Source organism: Hordeum vulgare, chromosome 3H (genome assembly GCF_904849725.1).
Source record: "Hordeum vulgare subsp. vulgare chromosome 3H, MorexV3_pseudomolecules_assembly, whole genome shotgun sequence".
NCBI classification, from domain to species: domain Eukaryota; kingdom Viridiplantae; phylum Streptophyta; class Magnoliopsida; order Poales; family Poaceae; genus Hordeum; species Hordeum vulgare.
The window spans coordinates 418,701,876-418,713,292 of NC_058520.1; the positions used below are offsets into that span (position 1 = coordinate 418,701,876).

The window sequence follows — 11,417 nt, forward strand, 5'->3', positions numbered from 1 at the left end:
TGACCGCCAAATAGATATCTATATCAGGTACCAATAGATTGTATGCGATTACTGATGAGAACACAATCAGAAGGTTCACCAAGCATGTCTTTAAACGATAAATAAGAAACAAAACGCTTGTCTTCATGCATCAGAAGATCCAACATACAAAGAAAACATTTCAACTCTTGTGCTTCTGGCTACTAAAATAACAGCATCCACCACAGCCCAATCACATGAACAAGTTCGGCCTGGTTGCCTTGTAGGTGGTCTTCAGCTTCCTGGTTGGTGGCCTGACCTTCTGGTACACAAGGGGGAACTTAATCTTGGAGTTGTGGAACTGCTTGGTATTGTCTCTCTTGCATAGCTTGAAGTTGACAGTCGCGGTCTTGATGATCTGAATGCAGGGGGATCTCACACGGTGGCGAGAGGCCATCTCAGTGTACATCTGCTCCACGGCACCATTCAGTGTGGTGTCACGGTATTCCTTGTACATGTTGTGGTACCCAGTCCTGCTCTGGTAACGCAGCCAAATGCCATAGTTCTTGATGGTGGTTGGGTTCTTCTCAAAGATCTGACAAAAAAGAAAAATTGAGTGCAAAAATAACAATCACATGCCTATAATTGACAAGAAAAGAATCAGTGGGAGAAAATTGGGGTTCTAATTGGTTCACAAAACAAGAAACTATGGTTAATACCAGTCTACTATGACATACATGTCACACTAATTGAAAAAAAGGAAAATCACAAACCAGAACAGACAGTGAAATTGAACTTGAAGCATAAGGAAGTTCCCATTTAATCAGGAAATCTAGATAACACAAATGTATCCCTTCAGATCAAAGGAGATGTGGCAACAGGAATTCACTGAACTTCTGCGTTACAAATCCTTTGTAATGAATACAAAATTGATTATCCAAAACAGAAGCCTCGGCACGTCAGAATAAAGTATCAGAAGTAATTTACACATAGATAATGTAAATATAACTACAGATCCATGTTTCAGCGATGATCACAACAAGATGAAGTGGCATTACATAAAGTGCTGATGGAAAGAAAGACTTCCAGGATATAAAATCACAACTCGAATGATTTTATGTTGCCTTCCGACTAATAACGCACAGAGAGTACAAATGAAACTATCGATGCAGTGGTAAGAGTGGATCGGTAAAAGTAACTAATTAGCCGCTTTGGGTTGGTAATTGCAATGTACAGTAAACAAACAGAAGCTTCAAGATAATCCATGCTCATGGCAGAACATAAGACGAGAAGAGGCACGATACCTCGTTGATGGCGAGCATCTGGCCGTTGCTCTTCTTCACCTTCTTCAGCTTCCTCAGGAAATACCTGCACATACGCGGCAACAGCCATCAGGAATACCGAACCGAAGACGAACAGATCCTTGAGATATCGCGAGGAGACTGGGAGGATCTCACCAGAACTTGCTCTTGGCGCGGACCTCATTGGTGGCCCAGAGCTTCATGCGGTAGATCTTCGGCTGCTCATCGCCGGGCGTCGGCAGCGCGCGACCCACCACCTGGTACTGATGGAACTGCACGAGCACGGACGAATGGAGACGAATCAAGAACACGGATCAAGCGCGGACACGGAGGCGTCGAGGATAGCAACGGCCGGGGGGCTGAACTTACCCGGAAGGCCACCATTTCCGCGTGCTCTGCGAAGCCCCTAGCCTAACCTAACCTAAGGAGATGAGGGCAGGAGGCGGCGGGCGAAGGAGGCGTCCGTGTGAGGGAGAGAAGCGTTTATAGGTGGCGAGCTTGGCTGTAAACCCTAATGGGCTTTGCTGGTGTCGTGGGCCTACTGTTGCGCTCTTTATACCCTTCCATTGGCCCAACGTATTATCTCCCCTAATCTTTATCTTTATCTTTATCTTTACCTATTAATAAAACAATTGTGCTTTTTCCGTACGTCATCCAAATTGCCCTTAAAGTTGACTAAAATTACCCACCAATGCCACCTATAAGTCATAAAAAACGTTTCAAACAGAAAAATCTCTGGACTGGGCCGGCCAAATTGAAAGGAAAGAAAAACATTGTTAACCACACATGCACACCATTGGAAAATCTCGTGGGAAGAAACAACATATTTCTCATCTTATTCCGAGTGATTGTACATTCGAACGCGTTTTCGTTGTGTGATCACTGAGACCATCGTCGAGAACACAAATGTGATGCCATGTGAAAATATATTACGTTCAAAGCGTGTGTTATTTTTTCTTCCGTTGCAACGCTAGGGCATTTTTGCTAGTTAACAATAAAGAGAACAGCTATCGTAAAATACACTAAAGAAAATGGCACCATTCTGCGCCGGCCCACCGGCAGCGAGCGCCCCCGCCGGTCAACGTGCAACCCTACGATGCAACAGCTGCTAGCCATGAGATATATTTGTCTCCTCATCAATCTCTTGCATCGTCTTCCTCTGGAAAATTGCACCGTCACGAACGTCATTGACCCGAGCCGTAATCTCCTGTGAGGCAATTGAGCTCGAAGCAGCACAACACACCCCGTGCTCGCCGGAGCCGCTCGTCGGCGCGCTCACCAGCATGCTCGTCAGAGCCACTCGTCGGAGCTGCTCGTCGGTGCACTCGTCAGAGCCGCTCGCTGGAGCTCGTCACATCACCCTCATGCCCTCCCCCCATCGCCCGCCGCTTGTCGTCGTCGCCGCTCTTCGCCGTCGACACCGCCGGTTTGAAGCTTTTTCACTTTCATTGAAACTTTTCCCGTGTCGCTTGAAGCTTTTTCCATGTCGTTTGAAGCTTTTTGCTGGTTATAGCAAAAATGACAGGCTTTTCTCGTTGGTATGTGGTTAAAACTTTTCAAACATATGGTTGAAGCTTTTGTGTCAACGATTGCAACTTTTTGTGTTTCGCTGTCGCCGATTGAAGCTTTTTATATCATCGGTTGCAACAAAATCAAATGAAGAATGTAGCAAATTTGTATAATGATTGTAGCATTTTCCAATCATGGTTGCAGCTCGCTATGCCAATGCTTGTAGCAAAGAACAAAATGGTTTGAAAGAATTATGGATGTAGCAAATTTGTATAATGTTATAGCATTTTTTTCATCATGGTTGCAGCTCGCCATGCCAACGCTTGTAGCAAAATTTCCTCAATGCTTAAAGCTTTTTATTCATGTCGGTTGAAGCTTTTTTATGCCGTTTGAAGCTTTTTGCACACCGCTTATAGCATTTTCTTTAACAGATGCATACGCACAGATCCGTCCATGGCAGGAGGCAGCCATGTCATCTCCCCCGTGGCTCGGCCCGAGCACAGGCGATGATGGTTTTACAGCAGCGCCAGCGAAGGGTACGAGGGCGTGCGGCGACGCCTGTACGCGGGGGGGGGGGGGGGACGGCAGCCTGCGCAGAGGGGACGCACGCGACGGCGGTGCCTGCGCGGGGGGAGGGGGCGACAGCGAGCTGCGCAGAGGGGACGCGCGCGATCCGCCCACGTCGTATGAGCACGGTGCGTCCGGCCAAAACGGTTCAGCCGGCGCGCCGTGTATAAACGTTTCCCTAAAGAAAAAGGGGGAAATCTAACTAACTGCGCCGCATTTTATCACTACCGTGGGGCGGCTTGCGGACCGATTTGCGTGTGCTCTCTTCTTCATGCATGCATGCATGCATACAATGATGTCATCATATTCGGTTTAAATGACCGAAATTTAAAAACTTTTATCTCTTAAACCGTAAATTCGACAGATCTGTTTTCGTCGTTGACTTTGTTTCGACGAAATCTTCAAAACTAGATCTCATGTCGACATGTTTCGACAACTTTTTTTGCTCGTACTTACCATATTTGTTGCACTTACTTGTCATATTACTAAGTACTTATTTGTCTGACAAAAACTAACTTATTCGTCATATTTTTAGAAATTGCGTATAATATGACATCTCGACATAATCAAACTGGCAAGCACAAACAACTTTTTTAGGCGATTACACGCAAAAATATGACAACTCAACATATTTAAAATCGGTGACCACAAGAATTTGTGGTCATCGTTTGTAAATATGACAACTCGGCATAGTTAAACTAACAAGTACATAAAATAGTTTTCTGGCAAAGTTGTATGTAAATATGACAACTTGGTATATTTTAATTTGACAAACACAATCTATGACATGCCTTTATATCATGTATAATGAAATCTGGTACAAGGATTTTTATACGAAACAACATTAAAAAGTGACAAACAAGTTATTTTTCTCAGGCAAGTAAGTGGTTAATAATATGAAAAGTGGTCCAAAAATGTGGCAAGTATGAACGAAAAAAATAGTTGACGGAACATATGAACATGGGATCTAGTTTCGAAGAACTCGTCGCGAGAAAGTCAATGGTGAAAACGGATAATCGATTGAATTAATGATTTTGTAGATAAAACTTTTTGAATTTCAAACATGAAAGAGAATCTTGCGTGTGATGTTGTATGTTTTCTAGTCACCGGATAGCTCATCCATGTGGTCCATCGGGCAGCTTTTTTGGGGCCAGAGAGTGATTGGCGGGAGGTGCCACACTTAAAATGCATTAGTGAGGAGATTAGTTGGCCACTGCACGATAAGACCTATATGCGGCACCGCTACGGAGTGATGTTTAGGAAAAAGCTTGACTAAAAAAAACTAAAGAAAAAGCTATCATAAAACCAAAACGTGAAAGGGGGGCTGGGTTTCCGAGTTTTATGCGGATTCAACATGGCCATGTTGGCTCGTCAAGCATGGCGGATCCTAACTGTTGCAGAATCGTTGTGCGTGCAGGTTTTAAAAGCAAAATGTTTTCCAAACTCATTTGTCATAGAGGCCCAACCAATTTCAGGCATGTCATACTCGTGGAGGAGCATCCTCAAGGGCGTAGGCTTACTAAAGGAAGGGGTCGTTTGGAGAATAGGTGACGGAACTGATGTACAAATCTGGACGGACCCATGGCTGGCCACAGAGGGAGCAACATATACAATTACACCTAGGAGACAAAGCCTATTAACAAGAGCGTGTGAGTTGATTGATCCGACCACAGGGGAATGGGATGAGCAACTGGTGAAAAATACTTTCTGGGAGGTTGATGCTAATACCATCCTATCAACACCGCTCCGGGATGATTTTGAGGACTTCTATGCTTGACAGTATGACAGTAAAGATGTATTTACGGTAAAGTCATCATATAAATTGTATATCAAGAGGAGAGATGGTCCTCAAGCCTCAGCGTCAAACCAAACTGATCCAAGTGTTTTTTGGAAGGGTATTTGGAAGCTCCCGTCCATCCCAAAAGTCCAGCAATTCATTTGGCGTATGGCTTATAATAGCTTACAGGTGAAAAGAAAGATTGTAGGCATAGGTTTAAGTGTGACACTCTCTGTGTTTGATGTGAACGCCTTGATGAAGACGGTGGTGCTCACCTATTCTTGAAATGCAAGGAAACGAAGAAAGTATGGGAGGGTTTAAATCTGGAGGACGAGCGCCATGAGATGTCCCTCTGTGAAAATGCATTTGCAGTAGTGGAACTGGTACTAGCAATGCCTGAAGAAAAACAAAGACTGATCTGTTGCTTGCTTTGGAGGCTGTGGACTAGGAGAAACAAAATAAACGCTAGAGAGAAGGGATGCTCTGTACACGAGCCACAGTCGCAGGTTAAATACTGGGCGTCAGAATCTGAACAATATTGTACGCGATAGAGACATGAGAAGCAAATTGCTGCCCAGGTGCAGTGGCAAGCATGCTATCAAAACCAATTGTGATGGATCATACTCATCTGAAACTAAACAAGGTGGTTGGGGTTTCATCGTGTGAGACAGCCAGGGTGTTGTACGAGGATGTGGTGCAGGGAAGCTGAACTGGACTGCTGGTCCTGTACATGTGGACACGGAGGCGTGTGATCAAGCAATACATGGAGCTGCAAATTGGGGCATGTCACGGATCATCATTGAATCTGATGCTGCAAACGTTATTCATGCCTTCCAAACACGTGAGTATGATTTAACTCCTGAAGGAGTAATATATAGAGACATTAGAGCTTTTATTCGTCTCAACTTTAGCTATACTGAATTTTCATTTCGCCCAAGAATCTATAATAAGGTTGCACACGCCCTAGCGGCGTTAGGAGTTAGTGGCCATGAACCTAGTCGCCTGTGGCTGGAGGAAGTGCAGTACTCTGTATCTGTGCTGGTGGACAGCAATGTTGTCGTTCCGGTTTATTAATGGAATGGGGTGTTCCATCTAAAAAAAAATAAAATAAAAGGAGATACTTACTTTCGGCAAGTGGTAAATAAAACCACCAAATATGCGACAGGCGGGTTTGGCTAGGACTAAGAGTTTAAAACCCTAGCCGCCGCCACCGCCAAGGGAGCCGACCATCCGGCGTCACTTTTCAGCGGCTCTCCTCCGTCACCGACCTCTTGGTCGTCACTCGTGAGGGGGTCGTCGGATCCCATACGTGCGGATTGTTTTTGCTTTAGGTTTAGACTCTAATAGCTTATGTTTATTATCATCTTACATCTTGGCTTCGACGACGGTGACAGCGATGCTGAATAACGAAGTTCCGGATTCTTCACCGGTGAGGCGACCATCTCTATGGTCGATGATGGATTTGGGAATCGGTTTCTTCAAGCAAGGACATCGTGGTGGACTTGTGTTCTCCGGCTCCGCCGTTGAGATGACATCTGCTCCAGCGTCAGCGCGGAGCTTGGGAGGTAGTTCAAGAGTGGATGCAAATTGTGGTCTGCATCGACGACATCTGAAAGACGAAACATATGCTCGGTTCGTGGTTGATGGATGGCACGTATAGTTTCCTCCTTCGACGTCTTAGTCATGGTGGGGGTCAGATCTGCAGTTTGATGGTGTCTCCGGGGTGTTATCCCGGTCTGATTCGTTGAATGGCAATGGCTTCATCTTTCATCACTACACGAATCAATTTCTTACCTGGTGACGGACGGCAAAAGCCTTTGTCGTCCGCTCGCTAACTGTGGGGACCCCGACTTACTAGTCGAGATCGCCGTGCTCAGTGATCCCAGAGATCAATGCTCACCGAACACAGATACCGAATAAAAGAGTCTTACATCCAAGTACCGATTATTACAACACATGATCGAAGGGTCAAGTTCACAAGACACGGCCTAAGGCCAAATCACTCAGATACACTAGTAGCGGAAAACATAAGGGCTAAGCGGGTGCCCATGCCATCAAGCCTACTCTGACAGGCATTCTGACTCGGAAGCGTCCTAGTTCGCAGGGGCGTCTCCGAAGACGTACTCATCTCCAAACTCCGGTCCTCCCATGTATGGTCAATAACATAACCAGTGGCAAGCCAATGAGTACTTTGAATGTACTCGCAAACAGCCCATGACATGAACAATGAAAGTGAAGGATAACAATATCATGCATCTTTGGTGTAAGCCATCTAGGTGGAATGATCATGAATATGCATCAAGTTAAAGAATTACTTTTGAAGACAGGTTACAGATATCAATATATCTGTCGAGGGCTGAACCATTCGGGTTCACCCTATATGCCAAGTCACCGAACTTGGTCATATCATTACTTTCATAGCAACACCTTTTCCAACACCACACACACATACACACTTGGTTTATGCGGAAATAACTGGACGTAGTTTAAGCAGGATTACCCAATTGTCCTTGACCGTGGACACGGCTATTCGAATAGTTTACACTCTACAGAGGTAGTACGCTGGACCCACGAGATCCGGGAAACTTCCGTGTCATCCACGACTCGCGGTATATCACATACCCGAGGTAAGTACCCGATCAATGCCTTTCCCCTGACGATACTAGACAAAGAGGTCCACTTGATTGGTACCCAACCCACATGTTGTACGTCTTACGAGCACCAACTCTGGACAGTACCAACCATGCAGGGACCAACGGTGTGACTGGAACTTATAAAAATGGCATAGTCGTCCTACCCGGCACGACCCCGTCACGAGAGTGACCACACATCACTCCCGCCACTAGTAATGTGGCTCTTTGCTAGCACCGACCAGAGTAATTAACATAGCCCCGTCCCACGAGGGGTAACGTGGTCGTACTGGTAATTAAGGTTGGGGCAGTCTAACACATCATAAATCTAATCCCATTTCCGAAACCATACTCACACAAATACTGGGTGCATCACTTTACCGAAGGTGACCACCTAACTCATCATCACCCTCGGGCATTAGTGGCACCCGACAGGGTTTTAGTAAACTCTTGCTTTATGTCAACAACATGCTCATGATAATACTACTTCTATCTTTACTTGTCAACATGGTATTAGCAGGACCCTCAAGGGGTAGGGTCAAGCTCAATGCATGTGCTCCGGGGGAGCCTTCGGTAAAATCATGTCAAATGATTACCGGCATTTATGATCATATGCAACGAGAACTTGCAATTTTAACATGCAAGGTAACATATGCTCAGTCATGGTCAAAGGGCTGCTTGCCTTGGTCAGCTAAGTATCCAGGATCTTCGAGGTCTTCCGCTCCGATTCCCTCGTCACACGAATTTTCTATCGTCGATAAAACAATAAATAAGAAAATCGCTCACAAAGAAACAGATCACAAAGTCCTTTTAAAAATGTTCTTTATTACTGATAAATCTAAGGTATCATTTAAAAAATATTTGTCTTAATTTTCCTTGAAGGAATATTTTTGAAATCAACCAAACAGAAGCAAAACTATTTCATTTTAGTCCTTTTTGTTAAGGAAAAATAGAATAGTTGTTGAAGAATTTCATCCAAGCATATCTTAAATACTACATATTTTTAGAAGAATAACAGTGGAAAAATTATATTTTTACACTGGTTAAATGTTTTTATAAAAATCTTAGAAACCGGGTGATACGTCCATTTCGCATCATGTTTTCATGTTGATATGTATCGCTTCTTTGGCTGTTATTTCACTTCACGGTACAATTCTTATGCCTTTTCTCTCTTATTTTGCAAGGTTTACATGAAGAGGGAGAATGCCGGCAACTGGAATTCTGGCCTGAAAGTGGAGCAAAGTTGAGATACCTATTCTGCGCAACTCCAAACGCCGTAAAAATCAACGAGGATTTTTTTCCGGATTTATAAAAAATACTGGGCCGAAGAAGCGCCAGAGGGGCGCCAGGGGTTGGCCACAAGCCTGCACGGCGCGGCCTCCCCCCAGACCGCGCCATGAGGGCTTGTGGGCAACCTGCTGGCCCACTTGCCCCCCTCTTTTTCTATATGAAGGGTTTCGTCCAGGAAAAAAATCAAGGAGGAGCTTTTTCGTGGATTCGCCGCCGCCACGAGGCGGAACTTGATCAGAACCAATCTAGAGCTCCGGCAGGACGATCCTGCCGGGGAAACTTCCCTCCCGGAGGGGGAAATCATCGCCATCGTCATCACCAACACTCCTCTCATCGGAGGGGACTCATCACCATCAACATCTTCATCAGCACCATCTCATCTTCAAACCCTAGTTCATCACTTGTAACCAATCTCCGTCTCGCGACTCCGATTGGTACTTGTAAGGTTGCTAGTAGTGTTGATTACTCTTTGTAGTTGATGCTAGTTCGATTATTTGGTGGAAGAGTTTATGTTCAGATCCTTGATGCTACTCATTACCTCTCTGGTCATGAATATGATTATGCTTTGTGAGTAGTTACTTTTGTTCCTGAGGACATGGGATAAGTCATGCTAATAGTAGTCATGTGAATTTGGTATTCGTTCGGTAATTTGATATGTTGTATGTTGTTTTTCCTCTAGTGGTGTTATGTGAACGTCGACTACGTAACACTTCACCATTATTTGGGCCTAGAGGAAGGCATTGAGAAGTAGTAAGTAGATGATGGGTTGCTAGAGTGACAAAAGCTTAAACCATAGTTTATGCGTTGCTTCGTAAGGGGCTGATTTGGATCCACTAGTTTAATGCTATGGTTAGACTTTGTCTTAATTCTTCTTTCGTAGTTGCGGATGCTTGTGCGAGGGGTTAATCATAAGTGGGATGCTTGTTCAAGTAAGGGAAGTACCCAAGCGTCGGTCCACCCACATATCAAACTATCAAAGTAACGAATGCGAATCATATGAACATGATGAAACTAGTATGACAGAAATTCCCGTGTGTCCTGGGGAGCGTTTTTCCTCCTATAAGAGTTTGTTGAGGCTTGTCCTTTGCTACAAAAGGGATTGGGCCACTTTGATGCACTGTTGCTACTTTTGTTACTTGTTGCTTGCTATGAATCATCTCACCACACAATCACTTGTTACAGACAATTTCAGTGCGTGCGGATTTTACCTTGCTGAAAACCACTTGTCAGATCCTTCTGCTCCTCGTTAGGTTCGACACTCTTACTTATCGAAAGGACTACGATTGATACCCTATACTTGTGGGTCATCAAGACTCTTTTTTGGCGCCGTTGCCGGGGAGGTGAAGCGCCTCTGGTAAGTGGAACTTGGTAAGGAAACATTCATATAGTGTGCTGAAATTTTTTGTCACTTGTCACTATGGATACTAATCCTTTGAGGGGCTTGTTCGGGGTATCTTCACCTCGAACGGAAGCACAAATAGTTGCTCCTCAACCTGCTGCACCTACTGAAAATATTTGCTTTGGATTTCCTTCGGGTATGCTTGAGAAACTGCTGGCTAATCCTTTTACAGGAGATGGAACATCACATCCAGACTTGCATATAATCTATGTAGATGAAGTTCGTGGTTTATTTAAGCTTGCAGGTTTCCCCGAGGATGAGGTCAATGAAAGGATGTGGATGTCGCCTAGAGGGGGGGGGGGTGAATAGGCGCTTTAAAATAATTAAGGTTTAGGCTTGAACAAATGCGGAATAAAACTAACGTTTAATATGTCAAGCACAAAACCTACAAACAACTAGGCTCACCTATGTGCACCAACAACTTATGCTAAGCAAGATAAACAACTAAGTGATAGCAAGATATATTACAATAAACAATATGTCTATCACAAAGTAAAGTGCATAAGTAAAGGGTTCGGGTAAGAGATAACCGAGGCACGGGGAGACGATGATATATCCCGAAGTTCACACCCTTGCGGATGCTAATCTCCGTTAGAGCGGTGTGGAGGCACAATGCTCCCCAAGATGCCACTAAGGCCACCGTAATCTCCTCACGCCCTCGCACAATGCAAGATGCCGTGATTCCACTAAGGGACCCTTGAGGGCGGTCACCGAACCCGTACAAATGGCAAACCTTGGGGGCGGTCACCGAACCCGTACACGTGGTAACCCTTGGGGGCGGTTACCGGTACCCGTACAAATTGCTCGGGGCAATCTCCACAACCTAATTGGAGACCCCGACACTTGCCCGGAGCTTCACACCACAATGATTGAGCTCCGAGACACCACCAAGCTTCTAGGACGCCAAAGCATCCGCGAAGAACAATATCTAGGGTACTAAGTACCAAAGGTAATAAGCTTCTCAAACTTCACTTCCACGTATCACC

The 11,417-nt window shown here is 44.9% G+C and overlaps 1 protein-coding gene across 1 annotated transcript; it reads right to left on the bottom strand.

Annotated features, from left to right (window-relative positions):
• On the bottom strand, nt 1-1,738 carry LOC123444054 (60S ribosomal protein L18a). Its single transcript, XM_045120659.1, has 4 exons — nt 1,629-1,738; nt 1,416-1,531; nt 1,263-1,326; nt 1-553 (listed from the first exon to the last, which is right to left on the bottom strand). Exons 1-4 carry the CDS (start codon nt 1,641-1,643, stop codon nt 212-214), a joined length of 537 nt encoding a protein of 178 aa, XP_044976594.1. The 5' UTR covers nt 1,644-1,738; the 3' UTR covers nt 1-211.
• Between the last annotated feature and the right edge of the window lie 9,679 nt (nt 1,739-11,417).